The 25,430-nt window shown below is 35.3% G+C and overlaps 1 protein-coding gene across 1 annotated transcript; it reads right to left on the bottom strand.

Annotated features, from left to right (window-relative positions):
* Positions 1-7: 7 nt before the first annotated feature.
* Positions 8-22,075, bottom strand: ITGA1 (integrin subunit alpha 1; the record flags this gene model as incomplete). The annotated part of the gene is given in 13 exon segments (XM_088538013.1): positions 8-154; positions 605-660; positions 663-746; positions 1,773-1,917; positions 2,938-3,011; positions 6,925-7,090; positions 8,808-8,958; positions 10,377-10,525; positions 16,843-16,970; positions 17,638-17,752; positions 17,843-17,931; positions 18,911-19,023; positions 21,930-22,075. Coding segments are annotated over 13 exon segments (1,563 nt in total), but the record flags the coding sequence as incomplete, so codon positions are not given.
* Between the last annotated feature and the right edge of the window lie 3,355 nt (positions 22,076-25,430).

Here is a 25,430-nt window from a genome sequence, read left to right as displayed (position 1 = left end):
TCATTCTTACCTTGTTCAGAGCATACACATACACTTTTCCTTGCTCCTCTTTTTCTGTTCCCATATACATAGGAGCTCCAACAAGAAGAAGGTCTGTAAATGAGTCCCTGTTGATGTCTATTGTGGTAAGGACACCCCCAAAATATGATCCAATCTGCAGGAGGATATAAGGTATAAGTCAGAGACAGCACCATCATGCAAGATTTCCTATTCAGAGAGCTGTTTTACAGTTGTTTAAAACAATGTTAAATTTTAACCAGGAAAGTAAGAATTCATAATAAAATCATGCTTATCATACCCATTTCCCACCCATGATATACCTTTTCCATTCAAAGCATAGACAAAGTTAGTAGCCCGAAAATGGCTAAAACCACTTAGATACCAGTGAAGGTTTACCTCGCAGAGAAAATTTCCAAAGAACTCTGGACTGCTCTAAGTCAATTTGCCATTTACAAACATATTAGATCACAGACTCTACCTAACCTTTGTTTCTGATCTTGCTTACGACAAAATTTCATTTGCTTTTCTGGTAGAGAGTTCTCATTGAAAACCATTCCTTCCACTTCTCATGCCAAATTTCTCTTAAATATAAATACATACTTACTTGTTCTCCATTTAACCTTTGAAGGACTTGCACCTCTCTTCCTTCCATTTTATAATGATAACTTGGCCAGTGTGATTGTATCGAGGTTGCCCTGCTATGTACAGTACACCTCCAGGCGTCAATGCTGAGTTCACAGTATATCCTGGGACACATAAAGGAGTTCAAGAGAAGTACGCACAGAACACATCAGGAAAACTTGCTGTGATTCAAAGCTTCTTTAAGGCTTGATTCTACAATTAGACATTTAGCCTTATTCTAGAAAATGTTAGTAGAGTTGAATAAAAGGGATGGATGTGTATTTGCCTACAGTCTTGCAGAGTCATGAGCACCAATGATTCATTAAACCTGCTGACAGGCTGATATGTCCTAACTTCAGCAGAGTTTTTGACACTGCTCACTTTGCTATTCTTACATACTGAAGATGATGAGCAGCAGGCTGAAAGCTTCTTTCAAAGAATAGTTGTCACCAGCTTGATGACAAACAGATAAAGTCTTCCAAGCATGTTTCTGGGGGTATTTCAAATCCCTTGTATTTAATATTGTCACTAACTACTTGGAAGATGGATGACTTAGAAAGTCTGCATATGCAACAAAACTGATGTGGGGAAACAGAATCATGAAGGCTGTAAGGCCCCCTCTAGAGAAGAGATAAGGCTGCTGAGTTGCTTTTAATATCTTTATATATCACTACTTTAATACCACTACTTTTTAATATCTTAAGACTGAGAATAGGACTCCAAAAATATAGAAAACACACCTAAAGAGTGGTAATCTGTTGTTCTTGCCCACTGAGTGAAAGAGAAAGAAATTAACTTTCAGCAGAGACGACTTAGATGGAATGCTGCATGAACACTTTCTAGCAATTAAAGCACAGTCTTGAGCAGAATACTAGGGAAGTCTGCCTCCTTGAACAATTAGACATCACTACTGAGGACAGTCTCCATAAGCTTAAGGCTGTATATATTTGTACTAGTCTTTAATTGCAGAAGTAATGATTTTTTTTTTCTTCTAAATAGCAAAATATTGCAGATTATACATCCATACACTAAAAATTTCCACAGACTCCTAGAAAGCAAGATTCTATTTTGTAAGGGAATCTTTGTTAATGAGCTTGGGAAAGGGCTTGTAGATTTCTTGAGAAACGTAGTAAGATATATATTTCTCTTACCTAGATAGGCTGCAAGGGGTTCATTTTTTTCTGAGCGTCTGTCACGAAAAGTGCTATTAGTTGGCATTGAAATACTACTGTCCTTCAGCATGAGCACTGTGCCATTCCAGTCATATGCTCCAACAGCTCCGATCATGACCCAATCCTTTTATAGGGAAAAACAAAACATCCTGCTCTTTACATGACCCATCTCTAGATTGTGTTAGTCATGATGCTCATGTTTGGTTAAGCCTTCCTATGTAAGTACAAAATTTAGCCCTGCTTTTCCTACTGTCATATAATCCCTCTCAGTCATGATATATCTCCCCCTTTTTGATTTAAAACAAACCCAAATAAAAAAGCATGAGCCAACCTTGAAAACAGCACAGTGAAACATGACTCCTATAATGTCAGTCTGACATTTCATGTAAAACAGGAGACAAAGAGGAAATAGCAAATTTCATTAGCTCATTAATATATTAAATGTGAGTCAGTTTGCCTTGGATTGCCCAGTGTTTTGCTCAGTTCAGTTAGTCCTATCATGTTCTTTTCCACTGTCACTACTTTTTAATATTTTTAATATCCTATTTATAATTTCCATTTCATTTGTGTACACTGATCAGATAATAATACTGGTAATCATACTTTCTGTTTTCCAAAAACAGACAAAAATACATAGTGTATGAATTTCTACTATTAAAAATTCCCAAGGATTTATGCATCCTAGTTTAACAATTATTTACCTCTTGAAAACTGAGGTATTTAGTATATTAATGAAACTAAGAACATGTTGTTACTAATGTCACAGTCATTTTCATTTTATAAACTATCCATTAAATATATCTTCTATTTAAATTTCAATACAATAACTACATAGTTATATTTATATAGAGTAGCTACATAGCTATTAACATTTTATAGAACAATTTACTGATAACAAAATGCTAACCAAACATAAAGTTAATGTGAACAAGTTATTTATTCTCCTATGAACTATTGTTAATAATTATTTTTTTTACATACAATTTACAAAGAATAACTGAATTATAGGAAAATTCAAAACTTCTGACAGCAAACAAGTAACAGAATTGTACAAAGAATTCCAAAATACTCATCCCTAATTCATGCCATTATCAATAAAAATGTACATTGAAAAAGAATTGTAATCTTTAAACAGCTTGCTTACCTGAGAATAATGAGCACTGAAACCAGCCTGAGACATTTCCATTTCAAATGAGGCTGCTTGCTGGTCTGTTGTTGCTATTAAACAGAAATATATATTTTAAAATAAATAAATTTCACTTCAAAAAAAATCTAACTAATGTAATGAAAATATTGCTATGACAGTAACGGAGAACATAATTAAACAAAATATTCGGAGACAGTAGCTTGATGTGGAATTTTGCAATAAGTACAGAAAGTGCATTGTCTATTATATGCTACCATTAAGTACAAGAAGCTATTTCCATTTTAAGGACATGTATTACAACTTGTCCAACAAATATTTCTGGACCAAAGCTGACCAGATTTGACCTCAGGCTGATGGTAAATATGTTTGGAATGTTTGATTAATATGGTCAAGTCATTTTCCACTTAGGCTAAGTGAACAATAAAACATCATCCATGTAATATTGGCTTTGTATTCAAGTAAATAAAATTTTTTAGGCAGCTGCTAAAATTTAAATTAAGAAACATTTGATGTTTGGACTGTATGAACCTCTGTAAAAAACAAGGTAGGAAAATCTATGCTGTCCAAGATTCATAAGCTTCAGAGAGGGGCTAGGAAACTGCAATTCTTCTCAGAAAGCTGATGAATTTTCTGAGCAGCTCCATCTCAGAAAGATGGAAACTTTCCTGTTTAAAGAAACAAAGTCTTAAAAGACCTTAAAAAGTTTTTAAATTTAAAAAAGGAGTCAAGTGATTTAGCACTACTGACATTATTTTTTTCAGGTAGTCATATGCTCTAAAGGGACTCCATTTTCCTTTTGCCCTCACGTACACAGGAAATATCTTCATGAAAGAATTTTATCTTTTCCTCTACTCAAAAGCAATACCCAATGACTATTTCGGCACAGTAAATAACTGAAGTTAACTATGTTATGCATATTGATTCCTCCTTCAGAGAGGAATCTGAAGATTCCTCAGAGAATCAGATGGAAACATATGGAAACAACAGAAAGTGGAGAGGAACTACGAAGTCTATTCTGAGGCTTATCCAGACAGAATTTGTTGCCACTTGAATACTGAGGCAACTTTCAACAGTGCAAAGGAAACTGATGCCTAGTAAGCCATGAGGGCGGGAAGTTCAGACTAGTCAGACTACCAGAAAAAAAAAAAAAAGTGTGAAATTTGGCAACTGAACCACATAGGTTGTTCACTTGGACATGGTATTTTTGCCAATTGTGGGGATTTAGGACCAGCCATCAGAGGGAGGCATGTTCTCAAACAGAGGAAGTTTGACAGGCAAACAGAGGCCATCAAATTTCACAAGAAATAACTGCTTTGCTAAAGTTGAAAAAAATATAATCCTTTTAAAGTATAAAATTCCTAAGTTGTGTATCTGCTTATAAGTCATATTTTTCAGTGAAGTATTAATCATTCAATAAAGGATGTTCTTTAATGATCTGAGAGAGATGGGACTCTTGTAAGTGCAGGCAGAGGACAATGCTGCTACTGTTAGTATGTGCAGATCTGACTGCTGCTTAGATAACAGCCCCCAGTCTAACTTTCCATTGAGTTTCAGACTGCCAAGCATTCTACAAAAGATATTTTGTCAAAAAACATTTGTGCCAGCCTACGCACTGGATAAAACACAAAACTGCCGTTAAAACCAGAAGTCCATGCCATTAGACACAGAGGCATATGAAAAAGATTATGTGTAAAAATGCACTGGCTGTCGAGCACAGGTTTTTGTTGGATTTGATTTTTAAACTCTCTTTTCTTTCCTTCGTTGATTTTTTTGAGGACCAAAACCAAAAAGTAAACAAGAAATCATGGAGGGGGAAAAAAAAAAATCTATGTACTATTACATTAGTGGGAAGCTATTCAGGTTGAAAACTTAAAGGCATTCAGATACACAATTCCAAGAATCAAGTTTCCTATGACCTTTCTGATATGTATAGAACTTAACTCAGCTATACAGTTAATTCATTTTTTTCCAGATTGCACACATCCAATGGACTGGGTTTGTCATAAGAAAGCTGGGTGAGACAGAAATGCTCTATTTTTCTCCAGAATAATATATTTCCAGAACTACTTTTGATGGGACAGGACATCATTGCTGAAGAATTAACAGAAATTAATTTAATGGTCATCTTTTAGCTCCAGCCTGGCTGGAGCAACACTGGCTACAACTCAGCCTTCCTAAGTGTTGACATAAAGCTAAGATGCCATATTTCAATTGCATTCTGATTTTCCATGCCGTCATTTCCGGGAATTCCATGGGAACAGTACAGGGCATCATTTCTTGTCTTGTACCATAGACATCATGCATAGAAACCTCAGTGCAAACTCTAAACTCCTAATAGAAATCTAGGAAGGGAAAGCCAAGGAGTGTGATGAAATTACCTATCTCCTTTTTTTTATTATTTATTTGAATATATATTTTTTGTAATACCACCATGCCTATCTAAGATAAAATTTAAAAAATAGGCATCTATATCAAGCCACAGATATTCTAATAGCTTAGAAAAAGTTTATGCTAAACAAAAATAATAACACTCAAAAAATATACATTTGCTGCCGCATTTTTTCAGAAAATTAAACCTCTGAATTCAAGGACTACTGCAGAACTTTTCGATGCTTTGAAGAGGTGTTACAAACTGAAAGTACAAAATTCTGAAAGTCATGGTTGCCAAAATTAATCAGCTAATGCTATAAAAAGATACATAGTGCATCAATGTCCAGAAGTTCGATCTCTTCAGATTTTATAATCATATCCTTAGTTGTCTTGGACTAGTAAAGCAGTTGATTAACTTTTTATTATATATCCAGTATATTGAATGGTTATAACTAACATGAGTAAAAGACAATGAATCTTCTCACTTTTCTAATAATACAGAGCACAAACTGAAATTTTGATTTTTTTGTCCCCTTACATTTGAAATATCCCTAAGCTTCAATCAACAACTTTCCTCACAGAAAGTTTATTCTGCCCCTTAAACAGGTACTTAAGACAGCCTCTATTCAATGAACTTTAAAGTATTTAATGAGCTTAAGTGTACTAAACTTTGATCTTTAGAGAGATTAAATTCCCTTCAAATAAATTTGTTTTACAAGTGAGGAAACAAAATACTTCATGAAAGGAATGGTAAAAGAATTTATACACTGGAAAAAAAATCTTTATTTTCAATCAAAATACCTAAATATTTCTAAGAAGTATAACTAAAGTTTAAAATACTTTAAATTAATCTTTTATTGCTTTATTATTTCTTGACATTCAATCAACATTATCCTTTATTCCAACTATAAACAGTACATTTCCAGCTATTTGGAAAATTGAGATGTTGAAAAAAATAAGTCCAAACAGATGTTTTCCTTGTATGACACTTATCCTCTCAGAGAAAGCCAGAATAATTTATAACCACTACATTTAGTCTTCTTTTACTAGTAGCATGCTTGAAATAGAGTTGGACAATGTTGCCCAAGTTGGATGGTGAATGTAAGCAGACATTATGACATGGTGACTTTTCCCTATTAAAATCTGGATATCATGAAAATTTCAAAAGTAAAAACATATCCTGCTAACTCTATACACTGTGTGTATGATATCTGCATATCAAAGTCTATTGTAATCAAAAGGAGAACTGGAAGGGTAGGCAGAAGCAGAAGAACATGATCATGGTGAAATCTAGGATATGATATTGCAATGCTCTTTTACACAGGGGAGGACAACCTTCTATTTAACAAGGGCAAAATGATGATTTTTACTGTAGCAACCCTTATTCTCCTTCTAGGCTATAGCCTACAACTATTTTAACTCATCTAACCATATTTCATGTCATTATCTTTTTTGATATCTATTGTTAAATATCTTTATGATCAGCATGAAAAAAATATATGTATAATACATTTTATGCAGCACAAAACACCTTACAAAGGAATACTAGATTAGGTGGTCTAGTATTTGGTCCAGCTGTAATGCTGTGAAGTAAAACGTAAAGAAATGTCCTACCTTCCAGGGCAAATATTCTCTCTCCCAGTGCTTCAACAATAGTTCCGAGAGCTAATTCATCTGAGACATTGAAGAAATGCTTTTCAGTAGGCTTACTGGCAATTGATTTTATTTCCTCCACGAATTTCTCTGTACTTAAATTTCCTCTGCTATAGCTGCCAAGAATCTAAAAAGAAAGAAAAAATCAAAGATATATTTTATACTTTAAAGATAAGGTTGAGGCAAGCTGTAGGAAATCCTGGGAAATTGTTCTTAACCTTTATCTGTCTATTAAAGACTCCCTTAAATTTCTAGTCTAAATATATTACAAATCATTCTTTTTTAGTGAAAACAGAGCCATAGGAGGTCTCAATTCTTTTTTTTTTTTTTTTTTTTTTTCTGAGAATACCGACCATTACACCATACAGTTGTTCTGGTTGCTATGTCTGCTAACCTCAGCTCTCCTTTTATCCCCCTTCCTTTGTAAAACTCTAATGACTTGTTCACATAGGCCTTAGTTTGGGGAAAAACAAAATTAAGCAAAACAAAGAACAGAATACACAATTGCAGTGGCTTCTGCCACCAATTCTCCTCATAGTGCCATATGTGGACAATTAATGACACGCCTAATTATGCATAGGACAGTTTTTCTTTGTTGCATGGAAATCTACAGCCCTATAAATATATATAACGATACCACTTGCTTTCAGTGTTAACGACTCCATTGGGGTTAAAAGACTTCAAATTTAGTTCCCAGCTTTTACACTGCTGTCATAAAAACTCAGCATGCCTCAGAACAAAACGACTTACTTTAATTCCCAGATTGAAGAATACTTAACTGAATTTTACAGAAAAAAAATGCTCTAAACACTTACTTGCTTTGCAAGAGGAGACAAAAATTCCATGTGCTAGCATTCCTGGACACTGGAGCAATAGATATTTAGGTCTAGATAACAATTTCATTACCAAAAAAATACTGTGTTTCAATAAGGAACTTTTATTTACTGACCTCGAGCTTTATGAAGAAAGCCACTGAAAATTTGTGAGCTACTGCAGTCAGCTCTAGCTTTATACTTTTTTTTTTCCTTTAATTTAAAGCTTACATCTTTTTTTGAAAATGTCCAGTTCGAAAATACCTCTTTGTGGCTAGTAGTCACAGACTGCTTGAGCAACTAGTTACAATACTTCCTGAGGCTTAAGGTAAAAGAAAAAAAAGGATACTTACACTATTTAATTTGCTTTTGGAGTTAAAAATCACTTGCTTTGCATTCAGAAACAGGGAACATTGTAAGAGAGGTTTTCTTGTTACAAAATAGAGGGATACGAATGGAGAAAAAATCCAACATAGTAAAAAAAACAACCAGGAAACAAAGAAACTCAAAACAGATGATTCTTTAATAGAATATAGAAACAATAGAGTTCATGCAAAGTCTGTCCTTAATGTCTCCATATCTATGTGAGTTAGGATCTATCATGTTTGCATAACAAGAAAACCACTTTAGAATCTGAGCACTTAGAACAGCACATAGAAAGTGAATAAACTTTTTTTTTTTAAACATAGTGGGTAATGTGTCTTTAGCAAATGCTCATTCACTCTTGCAGTTAGCAAAAAAAAAAATAATAATAGATCTTATAGGCCCCTCAATCTATCTTTTCCTTCACACACACACACACGCGCACACAAACACACACCTGTCACCATCATAAAGACAGATAGCTTTTTATGTGCTGTAAAATCAGAAAGTAAATCATTAATTTTTTAAGCTTTTTTATCCCTTCATGTTACCTCTCAAATGACTATACTTCTATAAAGGTTCCTGAAATAATTTTTTTTAGCAGGCATTACATTTGCAACATGAAACACACTTTTAAGATTCATATTTTTCACATTACGTTTCACTTACAGCAATAGCAAATCTCTGAATGTTTTCCTCTTCGCAACTATCAATCACATCTTTTAACCTGTAGTTATCATGCGATTCTCCGTCAGTCACAATAACCATTACTTTTTGTACTCCTCTTCGTGCCCCATGAGCCTCAGTAAAAGCCTCTTTCCTATAAAAAGGTTTGAATAAGGCCAAAGCCAGCATTTAGTGCACACATCATTTTTGCACACTCAATCATAAACTAGGACATTTAATATAAATTCAGGAAGCCTGGAAGAAAATGAATATTACTCACGAACAAATACAAACAACAAAAACTGAAACATATATTACAGTTTGTACCCAAAGAGTTTCATAAGTATTCATTCATTACTTACACATTTTATGACTGATGGCATAAAACAATACTGGATGGCAAAGAATTCTTCTCCTACCCACATAAGCTTTTGGCACTATAAAAAAAACAGCCAAATTTCCTTTCCCAAAATCTATACACAAAGAAAGAAAAACTATTTCCACCCTATAGCAGCACTTCAAGTGGTCACATTATTTATTCACTCGCTAGCACCTCCCCACATCTACAAAGCAAAATTTGACATTGTGGATGTGGCAGAAATAGGTTGCAAGTGAGTGGAGGCAGATGGGGCTGACCTGGGGATTTCTACAGTTGTGTATGGGGGAAACTGGCACTAATGTTTTTGGGGGGCTGTTCTCACAAGCCAGAGCAAGACTCTTCCTATGCACATACCATAAAAAGTGAGGCTGCCTTAGGGATCTAGAAGAGAAGGAGAAGAGCTGGGTTTCCAATTGGAAAAAGTTCACAGGACTCTTTGGTCTGACACTGCCCACAGTGATAAAAGCAAAGATCCATCTTTGACAGTGGCTAAAAGTGGATGAGGAGTAAGAGTGCAAGAACAGAGGAAGCTTTTAACCATGCTTCCCCTATATTCAAGTCTGCAATAGTCTGTGGTGCTCAGAGACTTTAAGCTACATGTGGTTTCTATGCATTTAGCAATTCTCAGTTGTCTCGGCTTTCATGAACTTGCCTAGACCCTCCCGCAAGGCTCTACTTGTATCTAAATTAAATGGCTGTTAAATCTGCTGGAACTTGATTAAACAGTAATATCAATAAGACTTGGGTCAGATAATTAGAATAGTTCATCAAAAGTGCTACGTATTTCAAATATATATATATATATATTTTTTTTTTTTTTTGGAAAGGGAGGATGTATTCTGTTCTGCAATAAAGTTACACCAGGAATTAAAAGGAGAAAAGTAGTAAAAAAAAGAAATGATACGAAATGTGTAACAATGCAGAGCATTGCTATATTCATGCACGGCAGTGAGTTGGTCCGTTTTTAGATATTTTTGTGTGTTAATACAAACACTATGAACATTTTAAATGACTATGGAAGCAAATTTCTTGAAATGGAAAACAAACAGCAAATTTTCACTGCCCATTTCAGCAAATGGTAGAAACTACCGATTTCAGAGAGTGCAGAATGATATTGAATGGTGCCTAGTGTCCCCCACTGTTTATATTTGTTTCTGTTTTATTCAGGATTTCATAATATTTTATGAGCTTACCTTGCTGTATCTATTCCGAGGGCTGTCATAGTCTGTGTACCTCCTCTCTGGACTATTCTTGTGGCTGCAGCCATCACGTCTTCTGTTGTTGAGTATGTATTAAGGAAAAATTCATGGACTACAGTTTGTCCATACTGAACAATTCCAACCTGAAACATAGAGTTCATCTTAAAAATCATCCACCTTTAAGAATAAACATCTATGCCTTGTCAACCTCTTTCAGAGAGAAAAATGCCTTTCTATACATACATAAAGCTATGCTGACTAGTATCTATGTATAAAGCTATATTGACTAATACAATTCATTCTCATTTTTGAAGTCTTTAAATTCTTTTTAATAAAAATAGGAACAAAGGAAGAAGCAGGCTTAACTCTTTATTGTTCCTGACTTGCAGTAACCTGACATGCAACTCTGCTCTCCTCTAGGCCATGGAAGACGAAGGCCCTAACAATCAATCTCAAGTTTTTAAAATAGCTTTCAATATATCATACAAGGCCATGCCTCACTCACACTCTTGATTCTTTCCAAATACAGTACTCCTACATCCAACAGGATATTTATTCCAAACCTAGACAAGCACTGCAATGAGAAATCTAGGCCCTCAGGGTGAGAGGAAGACCAGCATGCCTATGGCTTCATTAAGACAACAGGATAGTACAGAATGTGACCCTCTTCCCAGCAGGAGGAAAGGCAAGATAATAAGCCCAACAAGCACTTCAATAAAATGATGGCTCCTGGAATGGAGTAATGAGAGAAAAACTCAAGACGACCACAGCAAGACAAGTCTTTGTGTGAAAGAACAACACAGCGGATTGGAACGAAACCAAAAGAGCCTGAGGGAATCCACGGCAGCTATGAAATGTAAACCGAAAGGAAGATAAGAAATATTCTTAAATGTTAATTAATTTCTCTCATTCATCTTAGTCTATTTTTAATGCTCTGGCAGGTTCTTGACAGCTTTTACAGGGAAGATTCCACACAATGTTCCATTAGCATATTTCAATTTTATGTTATACTTGACAATTTATAGGTGTTATTTAGGATAATACAGTATTACATGACATATTTATGTCTCACTCATCTATTATTAAAAGCACTCTAGCATTTAGGTATTGCAGATCAATAAGACCTGTGATGTTTATGCAGTCATTTTATTTTAGAGGTGGCTTACTACATGCTTGGCAGTTGCTTTATAGGTGTTTTTGAGCTGCTTTCATAGCCTCTCAGTTTGTGCACTATATTTGTTGGCATTCATTGCTTGCTTTTAAACCAAAAAGGGTGACTTGTAGTAAAAGCTAATGTTTTTGGATAAATTGGATACTCAACAGTGTTGGATAAATATCTGATACTTAACAACGTTATCATGTTTATTTTAAAAACTAATTACATGATATTATGGTTATGCTTACAGCACTATGTAGTAGCAAAATCTATCCACTTGATTTCTATATCATTTCAAAAACATAATCAGAACTACAAGAACATATGTAAGTCCAAATTTATGACACATTGCAACCTTTTAAAATATTTTAGCTCTCTCGGAAACATGCCCTTTTTCACCCATAACTGAGAAAGACCAGAGGCTGTTGCATTTCTGTGGAGAGCAGCATATTGATTCTGCACAGCCTGCAGCTCTTGCTCGGTTTACACAAAAGGCTAGGGCACACGCAGTGTCATTGCTCCCAGGAGTGATTCTGTCTGTATTGAAAGATGAAATTTTCAACCCTTTGCCTCCAAGGCACCTATTTTGTGGCATATATCCAAAGTGCAAGAAGCACTCCAAGGAAACTTGCTGCAATCATTTATGTTCTCTAGATTAAGTCCATGCCAGAGATTTCTCTCTCTCTCTTCTCTTCCACCTCATGAAGTAGCAGCTTGCAAACCCATGGTTATCCCTTTCACTAAATAAATGAATAAATAGATCTGAACAAGATATGGTTGACCATTTAAAAATATCTCCATTAGTTGATGGTAAATAACAGGCTTTCATTGTGTTTGCTCTACAAGAAGAGTGCCTAATGTATTCTAGGAACATGCACAAGAGCAGTCAGATGATGGTTTGCACCTGCAAACCATATGTGGAATCACAGACTCCTAATCCTCAACTTTGAGGATTTACTGGTACCAAGGATTGACTTTAAGCTGCTGCCAGGACCGCAGCGGCAAGTAACTGCCAGTTTCACGAATCATGGAACCCATACAGATTTCATCTTTTTCCTAAAAGAAGGCTTAAAGGCTGAGACACTGAGTCGTATCATTTCCTTTTTGAAAGGAAACACTGTCCATGATCCCAGCAAGTAAGCATTTTGAGCATTTCCTTCTCAGGAAGTGAGTAGGAAGAACATCTGAATCTGGAAACGCAGTGTGCTGCAGAGCTTGTAAATCAGGAAGGAAGGGGGTGGGGGGCTGTGGCTATCTCATGGGATACAATTGTTCTGGGGACTCTTTACTAGGACTAAGTCTGAAAGCAGAGATTATCATGTTCTGCATATTTCAGGGCATCAAAAAATAGTCAATCCTCAGAAGGGATAGCGTAAGACTCCCTGGAAATGGCAAAATGTGACTAGGTTGTATGTCCCAGTCTGCTGAAAGATGACAGAATGAAGTCCACGTTTTAAAATTAGAATTATATTCTAATAGCTAATATTTGACTATATTCTATTATATTCAAATATACTATAAGAATATAATATTCATATATATATATAATGATTAATATTATATATTGTATTATCAACAGCAAAGGGCTATTGGACTTCAGCCGTTGCAGACTTTTAGTATAACAAATAGCTCTAAGTGACACATTGTGCCCTTATGGGACAGCAAGTTTGTTCATGCACTTTGGCATGACACTACATCTGATAAGTACAAGCATTGCTTATCTGGAGTGACTTGGTTTAACTTAAATCTAGAAATTGCAATAGTATTACACGGAAGGACATAAGTCTGTCCAGAAACCTAATGTTTTTCCCAGCATTACTAGCCTCAATCTAATGAACATCTTTTTTTTAATTCCTGAGTTTATGTTCCCTTCCCTAGCATTTCATGGATTTTGTATTACACAAGGGAATCATTTTTAACTGTCTCAAGTTCCTGTGAAAGAAGTGTTGTAGGAGAGAACAGGCAAGTGAAGGAGTGTTCTCCTTGAGAAAAAAAAGACATTTTTGAGGTCAATTATTCTTCTATTAGTTCTTTCTATCAGTGAACAATCCCTTATTTGGAAAGTATATTCTGCCTTATTATTATGAAATTATTAAATTATGAAACAATTCCATTCATTCAAAGATAAAAAAAAAAAAAAAAAGGAAACCATTTAGTATCAAGCAATGTCACTAAATACTCCCAGTGGAGAAGTTGAGGAGAATGAGAAATCTTTTTGTCTGTAGACCACTGAAATCATAGTGAAGGTAAAAGAAAATCAGGGAACCCTTGTAAAATACTAAAAGACAATATATAAGTTATATGGAGATCTTGCTAAAAATTCCTTAAACAAAGCAAAGTTGAGGTAATTGAATTACGTTGTTTGGTCTATGATGGTCCCAGGAACTTAGACAAAAATTACCTTTTAACCTTTCTAAAAACCTTTCTTCATCCTGTATCTTTTTAGTAACTCTTTTATGCAGCACCATTCTTTTGAAGGTGAAAGTTATCATAAGATTTAAGCTGTATAATGTAAGGGACAAAATTTATTATTCCGTTGATAAAGTCCCTTCTGAGATATACTAAGATAGAGGCCAAAAATCTGTAGCTGCCTGTGTCAGCTATTGTTCCATATTAATACAACAATAAAATTTGTACGAAAATTTCTGAATGCCATTCCAATACAGCTCTAAAGCTGGAATTAAAAATAAAGTATTCTGCTTTCTCTTTTGATAGTCTTCTACCCCAGAAAGTTGCTATATATTTACATATCCTATACACAGGGGCTAAAAATACACCTTCATATTATAAGGTTTCTTCATAATTGTTTCTACAGAAATTAAAAGACAGTGAGAAAAGTAAAAGTGATCTTGCACTGCAGTTGGATTAAAACGTGGAATAAGGCAATGAGCAGTATTTTGCTCCCTCTTTTTTTGCTACATTTTCCTCCATTTGCTCCATTTCTTCTCCTTTTCTTTCCACTTGTCTATCTTCACTTTTCCTTTACTTCTCTTATCCCTATTAATGGAAAAGTATCTTAACAAGCAATAGCTCATGAAGAAGGGAGGAAAGTACTGAAAAAATATGAAAAAGTAAAAAACTTCTGTATCTCAATCTTCTGATTTTCAGTTTCACCTTTTCTAAATCTGGGACATTGAGGCATTCTCTTCTAACTTAGCCTTTGCTCGTGGAACGGGTAAATAAGAATGGAGAAAAAAAAATTCCCAAGCCTCTAATCAAAATATTACTTTGAACAAGTCACACCCAAGCTGCCAAAAGCTATCCTGTAATCGCATCATTCCTTTCCCTTGCAAAAACACAATCTGAAGTCAGTGGAAGTCCACTTAATTCCAACATGCTCAAAAATACCCATAGTAAGAATCAATTCAAGCAGGCAGAAAGTAAACAACTATTCCTTTATTTCTGTCTCAGCATTGCCAGAAGGGAGGGGAGAGACAAGCCCGCTCCATCTGTGTCTTTTCTTGTCTCCCCACTCAGTAGTCTCTAACTATAATTTGTGAGAAAACAGATGGTGTGGATGGAGGAGGCAGTATAAACTTTTCCTCACTGCTTTTGGCTATGGCAGGATTCTCAAACATGGTAAGGAGAAAGGCCACAGTGTAGGAGGCTGGGGAGGGGGAAAGGTGAGAAGTCCCAAGAAAATTCCATCTAGCTTTTGCCTTTTTCAATCATTCTCTTCTCTTCACCATTCTTATCTATATCTCAAGAGTTTCTCTTCTTTAGCAATCAGTTGGTAAAGATTGGCATGTGCTTGAGTGAGCGAATAAGCATATGTTTGAGAAAAGGGATACTTTTCCCAAATCACAGAAAGAGAGATTCTGTAGGTGTATATTTTTAGATGTTGCAGTGCAGATCATCAAGTGACTCTTTGGTATGTGAGCTGCACAGACAAGACTGGATTCCAGAAATAAAAATAAGAGAGGTGTGGCAATGTAAAAATGTGAGAATTGCAGGGTGAGCAAGAAGGGTGAAGGTGGAGGAGAACTGACTGCTCTATGCACAACTCACAAGAAGCTCTTTGAGCACAAGGCTGTGATGATTTCCAGGCAGCCATTGCCCTGGGCTGGGAAGTTCGTTTCAAATATTTTCCCAAGATGCCACATGTTTGAGCAATCACCAGCTTTATGGAACCAAGACAATTTTTTCTTTCTTTTCTGGTAAATTTGATAAAGTGCTTTCCCTCTTCCTCACAATATACGGAAGAATAGTATGTTTAGAATAACAGGACACAACTGTAAATTTGAAAGCCTATAAGAAAGCAGGTAATTTTATCAGGCTAGTGTGGAGTACTGCCAATGGGAGAGCTGGGTAGTAATTCCCAAATCTCTTAACTTTGAAAACGAAGGAGACACTCTCTCTGGATTGAGCCATCCTTAACATCCACTCGTGTTCTCCTTTGGGGAGGCAGTCTAAGGAGATTTAGACATGACCTGGAAATTTGGAGTAAACCTGAAGTCAAAACTACACTAAGTGGTGGCCTGTAGCATGTGAAACATCACATATATCCTGAGAAAATCACAAATACTGGGAGGGAGGAAAGGGAAGAAGGAAAAGGAAGCCTAGTTTCTTCCTATACTGTTAATAGGATTTTCTGTGTTAAAATGTATTGACATCTGTTACCTCTTTCCTTCAGTTCTGTTCACATTGCTATTTTCATACTCTGCTCAGTAGACTGTGAAACATAAGTCAGATCCTCAGCAGGGATAATTGGTTGTAGCTCCATTACTTCTGATGAAACTGCTGATTTATAGCAGCTGGGAATTTGGCCTGCTCCGTTTATTATATAAATGAACTTCTGCCATTAATAAAAAAGACATGCTGCTTTACAGTCACCTCACTCATTAATTATGATTTCAAATGTTTAAAGCTGATACACTCATGACTCCATGATACAAAATTTTGAGCACAGTGTCACAGATCTTGCAACCCAAGAGAATTTGAACCATGCCCGTGTGTGTCAGGGTAGTAGCAGAGACCTTTTCTCCTATGAACAGGAGGTAAGAAGTAGTTGTGGAAAGGAAGGAAATGGGAAAAGACAATGTTCAAATTGCCTTACTTAACTTTTGACTATAGATTAGAAATTCAGTTTCTCCAAATAGCCTGAACAGCTGGAGAGAGAGAAAACCTCTTTGATAAAGTTACTTGGAGAGGGACTTGGTTGAAATTCTAGATATTTTGTTTTAGTACCCCACTGCCACAAGCTCTATTAACCACAGATGTTGCTGTCATCCGATTTCCTATAGATCTTATTATTTTCTGCAAGATTTCTGCAAGATAACATGAATAAAATATGCACCATTTTACCTGTGTTTGCTGGGGACCTATATCCATGTTTTTCAGGAGGCTGTTTAGGAAGGCTGTGACACTCTCCCAAGGATAAATACTGTTGGAACCATCAAGCACTATGACAATATCCAACTGGGTCTTACATTCTGCAACACAAATTGACATGTAAAAATTGACACAAACAAAGATCAAATACATACTCCCTGACATTTCCACTTTCTGTTGTGATCAGTAAAAGAAACATGCTCTTCACTAGTGGGGCTGAAACATCTTATTTCACGCAAACTGTAATTCAAGAAATTTGCATAATATTTTACATGGTTTGTCATTCCCTTTAGCAGCAAAGCGCCTTTTTACAAGCAGAAATTTAAGAACGTGATTACACAATCACATAATTGGAACACTTATCAGTTAACCCCCGTTTCCTTCAATTTTGCACTCTTCCTGCTTGATTTTCCAGTGGATCAGGTTGTTAAGATTTTATCTGTATTACTAGATTGGGTATTAGGTCTTGACAGCATACCGTCATTATTTGAAAGGAATCTTTTGGCCATAAATGAAAAACATAAGCAACTATTTTTAGCAATTATGTTTGGATATTGCATAGCTCTCTAATGATTGTTTATACTGAGATAAATTCCAAAATTAGCAAGAATTTAGGTTATATACTGACAATGAAAACATTTACTTAACTTGGTAATGCTGGTAGCTAAGGAAAGTGGTTCATGCTTTTTGGTATGCCTGTGTGTATACATCTGTCTTACTTGGCACTTGGCATTTTCAGACACAGAAGAATTCCTGCGGCATGCATACCTTGCACAGATGGAGCAATGGCCTCGACAGTTTCAAAAGTGGAGCTGACATTAGAGCAAACTCCAGTTGTGTAATGCAAACGCCCACACTTATAAGCATAAAGTGGTCCACATGCCTTTAAAAGATGAAAAAGGATGAAATGTTTGGTATGGTACCTGGGGAAAATACAGATTTATTTTAAAGCTGGCAATAACTCTTTTCTTACCAGAAAGCCTCCTTTCGGGTTAGTCACTAAGGTTGTTCCAAGAGTCATGTTTTCTTTTACTTCCATGACGTTAGGAACTGAAGTAGCAGCTATAAATAGATTAAAATGTTAAGTATTTGAGAACGTGAAAACAAAATGTTAAAGTATATATCCGCGAACATAGAGCTTCCAGCTTCTAAAATAAAGCACAGACTCACATTGGTTCCATCAAATATTTTAGCACCCTTCCTCCTCCCCCTTCAATTGCAAAGAACAAGAAAAAAACTCAAGACTGGCTTTTATCCCAGAAAATTTGTCTGGGTCACCGTCTCAAATAGTTTTCTTGAACCGCAAAAAAAGAAAAAAGAAAAAAGTAAAAATAACAGCACAATGAAAGCAAGAAATTACTGTTCACAAAGTTTTCTTCATTAGGAAAAAGAAAACAAACTAACAAAAAACCCACATCCTGTACTGATATATATGATTTTTAACTTTTATTTATTTATTTTTATTTATAAATTTTTATTTCATTGCTGACATTAGTTTTTCAAAGAAAAAGAAGAACTAAAAAATAAATGAGATATATTTTTAGTGAAAGGTTTCAGGTTTGTAGGAAGTCTCTTCTTGTCTGCAGCCAGTATCTCTTAACATGAACCTCAGGATTGATGAATCCTGAACCTTACTAGGGTTCTCCTGCCTCTTCTGCCTAGCTGGATTCTCAAGAACCTGCTGATGGCATTACAGAGGCTATGGCTTCAAAAAGCCTTGGAAAGGGTAAGCCATGAGACTGTACTCCTCAGTCTTTCTGCCAGGACTGCTGACCACAGTCAATTAATGCCAGTCATAATAATGTTTTGGCAACAGAGCCAGCTGTCCATTCTGACCATTCTGCTGAAGTTATCGGCATATTTCCCAAAGGGCAATGAGTTGCTTTACAATATTTTTTGATGTTTACAAACACAACTTCCTTCAGATTTAGTATCAGAGTCCTAAAGAAATTTTTTCTACAGAAACAACTTTGGAGCCAAGAATCACAGACTCGACATGTATTATTCCTCTAGATGACAAAACTTTTAATTTCTTCCATACCTGGTAAGTTCAGTTTTATGCAGGGTGACTGGCTGCTCTTTCCTACAGGACATTTGTATACATCTCCTGTTCTTTTCTCAGGCTGGCCAACTAATGGAGAACCAATAAGTACCCTGCAAATGAAATATATTATTTGAACCTTCTTTATTTTCAAAAGGCACATGAGATACCAAATATAATTTGCAGAGAGCACAGCTACTGCAAGCTCTCTGGAGAGTGTAGGATATAGCAAGAAAAGCACCTACTATGTTAGTTCAGATGCATGGAAAAGAAGCCTTTTTATTTTCTCTGTAAGAAAGGACACTGAAAGGAAGCCTGCTTATATATCAAATTATACAATAAAATAACTTAAAAAAAAACACCACCGGAAAATAAAAGGTGCATTGGCGGATGAAAAGCACTACAAGCAGTAAAGGAATACCTGCTTTATATAATATCTCCTCTATTGTTAATGTATTTTAGAAAATAATGTGTTTTTAATGCTAGGGAAAGACCAAATGTGAAAAGGCGATACTAATAAATAACCCCCCCAAAATTTTGTCTCAAATAATGTAAGCCAGCAGTATAAGATACATTTTCCCTCTATCTCTAATGATAAAATAATATTATTACAATTAGTAAAAGTAATAATTTCAAGGCTTTTTTATCCTGCATAGAGTGTTGATTTCTATTTTCAAAATTTCATATGATCAGAAATTGCTCTTCTCATCTCTAAATCAAGGAAAATTTTTCAGCAGAAAATTCTGTTGTTTAGAGATGCAGACTGTTTTGTTTGCAAATCTTCATTAGCTACACTAAATATCCCAGGAAATATCTCTCAGCAAATAATAATTGACTTCATTTAATGTGTAAAGAGCTCAAGCTAAGTTAGAATTCACAGCATACATTGGAAACACACAAATACAACTATTAAGAATAATATTTCAATAGGATTTGCTCCTAGACACTCACTGGATTGTGAGGAGTTACTGAGTGAATAATTTCTACCTTTAATCATACATTTAAAAGTCCTGACAGAAGATATTTTAATGAAATAATAGGTAAATATGTGTAAAGTATAGCCTATGCGGAGAGAAGGAGAACTTAAACTCAGTACCTAATTCAGCCTCTAAACAAACATACTGGAAGGGCTCATTGTGGTTCCTCGGGATATTTTAAATTAGTAACTTCTAAAGGAAAAGAAAATGCTCTGGGTATGGATCTGTCTGATATTTTTCAAGTGACATGCTGCAACATATGTTTTTACACTAAAATTTAGAAGCGGGTATCACACTCTTTTAAGCATCCTTGACTTTCACTTAACTAGGGAGAAGCTGAATATGAAAGACATCCCAGCAGAGATCAGTGCTCAGCAGGACTGTGGCGCCGGCTGCTCTGTTCTCAAAAAGAAAGAGCAATCGCTGTGAACAGGCAGAAGGGATTTGAAAGATTATTTTGTCTGTTTGCACTGGGGATATTTTAGGGGACTTGAGAAACAAGAGAGATCTACAGAATTCTAGCTTTGTGATATCTAGGTGGTGTTTTAACACCTGAGGAAGTATCACAAAGCTTTGAATCTTTAACTTTTCAGTGAGGAGATTTCTTGTTCTATGCATTACTATGGTGAAAGAAATTTGGAAGCTTGAAAATTTAACAGCAACTCTAGAATTTAATGTCACAGACACTTAGGTCTAGCATGTTAGTTTGGAATATTGTCTTCTTTCAAGTATTGGTGGAGTAGCCATTTCTGGCTTGTATTATCTTTTGCTTTTGAAAGGTTTAGTCTGCTTTACAACCATATAGTTTACATTGCAAACTCCTAGCTCCTAGAATTGATGAAATTTCCTGAAGGTCTAACTTAGCACAAATATGATCATTATCACCCATTCACAATCCCAATGCAGATCTATATTTAGAGATCCTGCAAGTCATTCAACCAGGAACAACTATTTTCAAAAGCAGACAGCACTTTCATTTTATAGGACAGTCTCTGGGGCAAATAGCAAGGGTTGGGTCATGATAACAGACAGACTGCCGGAGGCCAACAGGCCTGGCACTTGCCAAGGGGATCTGCTCAGGCCTTGCACCATAGACCCACCTGTAGCCAAGTCTCTTAGTCACAGGCTGCCTGGAGGGTTACTAAGAATGTGAGATTACTGCAGCAGCTCTTGCAAAAACAGAGAAATCTGCGTAAAGTGATGTCTCAGGATTCCCCAACTGTTTTATCAGCCGCTCCTTTACTCTGCCCTACAAGCCTGTCAATGACCCATGAAGGTTTGTCTGGTTGTTCATAGGAGCAAAAATCCTCTGCAGCTGCTTATTGAGAGACTGAGAAGTAGTGGTATTAGTGAGCACGTCAAAATGCAACATCTAATTTAGGAGAACAGCCACAAGGAAAAGGGATGTTAAGAAAGCTGCAGGTTCTAGTAACAAGTAAAATGCATTATTAGCCAGACAAAAGGGAGGACAGAGTACTGTATCGCTAAATATACTGACACAAAAATATTCCTAACAGTTAAAATATATACATATATATATATATATGTGTGTGTGTATATATACATATAGGTGTAGATAACCACTGAGAGAAACCATTAGAAAAAAAAATAATACACATAAGTAAAGTGGAAGCAATTTCACTGGTCATACATTAACACAGGAAAAGATAATTTTATTCAGTAAATTGAAAAAAAAAAAAAAGTGTGGACACAGGCACAGCATAAAACTTTCCTCCTTTCCTCTCTAGCAAAGTGATGATTTTTCTGGTTTGAGTACTTAGTTTTGTCTTTGAGGAAATGAATGAAGACACATCTTTCAGCTCTCCAATTTCAGCTCCTTCAGCCACCTTTCAGCTCCCCAGGTTTCTCTGGGACTGTCAATCAGTTTAAGAAAGACCAAGACTAACAGAATCCAACCCTGAGTTACAGGAATAATACATAAATACTATTATAATACTACAATAATAGCGTATAAATAATTGTACAGCATCTGAGTTGCACAAATTCCAATAATTTGGAGCTTACACTTAAAAATGACTTACCATTTTCCTTCCTCATTTTCATATTGTTGAACTGTATACCCAAACATGTCTTCCACAGGCCCACTGAAGGTCATTGCATTTTTCACATCAACATTGGAAGACCCGATGAGGTGAAAGAGAGCTTTAAAAAAAAAAAGGATATGCATACATATAATGTATATATAGAGTATATATAATATGTATTAAAATAATAATTTAATAATAATATACATAAAAGTCAAGATCTTTAAGAAAGCAAGGTCGCATTATGCTTACTGATTGTACAAGGCAGCTGTAGAAAATGGCATTTCGGAGACAAATAGTTTAGTTTTCTAAACTGCTCGTGTAATATTTAAAACTTTCTTCTTTAAAAAAAATGCAATCTGAATACTGTTTGTGAAAACTTCATTTCAGATCTCACTCAACAATTTTGTTTCAGCTCTGAAATTAAGACTGCCTGTAATAGTATAAAGGAAGAATTGCTCGGATTTCGGTGAGATGTAAAATAAGAATGAGGACCTTTTCCTCATTAATAACTCGGGCAATAAATTGTACTCTGAGCTAATTCACACATGACGTATTCATTTATTTTGTATTCATTCATTTTATTTACCTGGTAAATAGCTGGTAATGAGGTCAAGGTGTTTTTTTTTTAAATTTATTTATTTTTTTTTTTACATATGCATAGATAGCTTTGAACCTATTCAAAAACATAAGCCTCTGGACTTCTGTACCCCAAATCTAAACATTGTATTACATAATGTAACATTATGTTACTCATTTCTAAAATACACTTACAATAATAGTTAGTAAACAACATTAACATTAGTAAGTAAAATGATATTTTAGTATCTTTACCCACTTTTCTTCACATGCATTTCTAATGTGAATAATTAACAAACAAAAAAATAGTTCTGCTCCCATTCAAGGTAGTTCTCAAATCTGTTGAATTTGGGAATTAACTGACTTGAACTGAGCAAAAGAGCAAGAAAAATCTTCAGGCATACTTAATTTTAATCTATATCAGAGGAAAAAAACAGTTAATTTAAGTATTAATTCTATTTTAGTGTGCCTGTAAATCTTTCATATTTGGAAGACAGCACAAGAAATATTTCATATAAGCAGATATTATCTCAAAAGTACCCATATGTGGCTATTTACAGAAATCCACAATCTACCTACTTGGGGAAAGGCACTCTCAAATAGTGTTGGACTACAATAAGATCAGCCATAAGAGCATTTTCCTCTTCAGATTGATTTCCTGTACACTAATATTCAATGACAATGAAAATACTGCAAAATATGACTACACAGCAAAGTTTAGAAAGACAAAATGGATGGTGAAAAATCTGAGCTTGAAGCAATAATTGTATCCCATTGTGAAACTCATTAAAAAGCCTACATCGATGTATATATATACACACATATAAAAAACAGGGTAATAGGGTTATTTAGCAATTATTCAGTCTATTTTTCCCTGCAATTATCCTTCTACCCTTGTGCTGTTGAAGTCAAAGTCAAACATTGCCTTCCCTGCTGCAGAGCTGGGCATCCTCAAACCTCAAGAGTCTTAAAAGCAGCTGTATTTTTAGAATGACTTCAACTTGTCATAAACATAGGTAAACAAAACTTTCATTTCAGAGAAGCATTTCATGATCATTTGCTGACATTCAACAGCTACATAAAAATATGTAAAGCTGTAATACTCACTGAATCTCGAAACATCTAAATAACATCCAGATACTAAAATAGCCTGTCTTATTCATCACCGAGGTGACTATATTCACATAGTGAGTTCATTACTATGATTAAGCTCCCAAATAGTTGGTGCTAATCTATCTTTCTTAACATTTTCTTTTCCTGTGCAATGCTGTAAAATTATGACAAAGGACTATTTATCAGTGAGTAGGTATTTCCTGTTTCACTGGACAGCAAAATAAATAAATAAATAAAAACTGAGCAACAACAAAAAACTTTTGTGTTATTTCAGTTTCTCTTCCTTCAGTCAGATCCAGGAAAGAGAGAAGTGAACAAACTGAAACAGAGGTCACTTTCATTCCTCAGAAAAGATTCATGGCAAGCAATAAGAATAGGCTGAGAGAAATAATTTGTTGGAAACTAATTCCTGCATTTATTATCTTCCTTAGACCTTAAAGTTTTCAATTAAGAAAGTTCTGCTCTGCCCGTACACGTGCTTTTCCTCAGGTACTCTCTGACATCAAAGCATAACTAAACTGATAGAATTTGCCTTTCAAAAATGCAGAGTTAAGGTTAGTTTCAAGCCATTCTGTGAAACTTCGGGTTGCTGTTATTTTTGATGCTGTGGTGGAATTCAAGGCTTCATTTAGACTCCCAAGTTACCTCTTTAACAATTAAACAGTTCTAATGAAATATTCTGCTAAAATAATAATTTCTTATTTAATCAAAGAAGATCAAAGTAGATGCCAAATTTCACCTTGCCTCTTAAAGGCCTTCAGAAGCCTACTCACATTATCCTCAAATAAGAAGGATAGAATGTCTTCTTAGAGGTCTTCAAAGATATGTTTCCACTCTATGATGACATTTAACCACTGGCTGTTTGTTACTACGCCCAAGACCTCATGATTGAGTGAGGTCAAATTGGATCATGCCCCATCCCTCACCCTGCTGAAAAAAAAAAAAAAAAAAAAAAAAGAGAAATCCAGCCAAAGGAGCCAGTAGGAGCCAGAGAGGAGGTGGCTCTCCACCTTGCACTCCACTTCCAACTCAACTACAGCTCTGTGGCAGGTGTGGATGAAGGATATCTTGGATTCTATATAGGTAGATTTAAGGGGTAACCAGGGGAGTCCATGAAAGGGAAAGCTACGGTAGGTTACAAACCACACAGAAAACACATCTGGCTAAGGAAATCCCCTCAGCTGGAAACATTCAGAAGCTGTAAGAATACACAAGGGTAATATTACTCATGCTTGTCGAGGTCTTTTTTTTCCCTTTCTATGCATCTACTTACCTTTACTGCTAGAGACATGCTAGACTAACTGCAGTTTTGATTTGATCCAGCATGGCTACCGTCAGGCTCTCTCAACTTCTACTTAAGGCAAAAATCAGATGCTCAAGAGTTTGAGTTCGTATGCAACTCAGGTAGCATGTTTTAATCTGAAGATGTATGATCTTCTGTGCAACAGCATGAGCCAAATGCTTTTGAATAAAAGCGTCACAACCACAAGCATAAGATCAAATTATAAATAATAACTTTAAAGCTATCTTATTACATTTTCCACAGATTCTATAAAAGGAAATCCTACTAGTCAAAGACGTGTTCAAATCCACAAATGGTAAAAAGAAAATAGAGTTACGGTGACCTTCTCTCATCACATGGTGAACTGATAGTGATTTACATCCTCCACCTAGAGTAAACTGGCATTCACGATTTGTTTCACTTTTAGTGCAAACGATACTGCACAACCAAATGGTAATTCATAGAATTTAAAAACATTAATTACTGTTAAAATCATATTTTATATTAATAACAATATTTAGCTT

The sequence above is a fragment of the Tinamus guttatus genome, unplaced genomic scaffold (genome assembly GCF_059628265.1).
Source record: "Tinamus guttatus ecotype Peru unplaced genomic scaffold, ASM5962826v1 Tinamus_guttatus_pri_ptg000917l, whole genome shotgun sequence".
NCBI classification, from domain to species: Eukaryota; Metazoa; Chordata; class Aves; order Tinamiformes; family Tinamidae; genus Tinamus; species Tinamus guttatus.
Note: the sequence above shows the minus strand (reverse complement) of the source record. Positions and strands in the feature narration are given on the sequence as shown.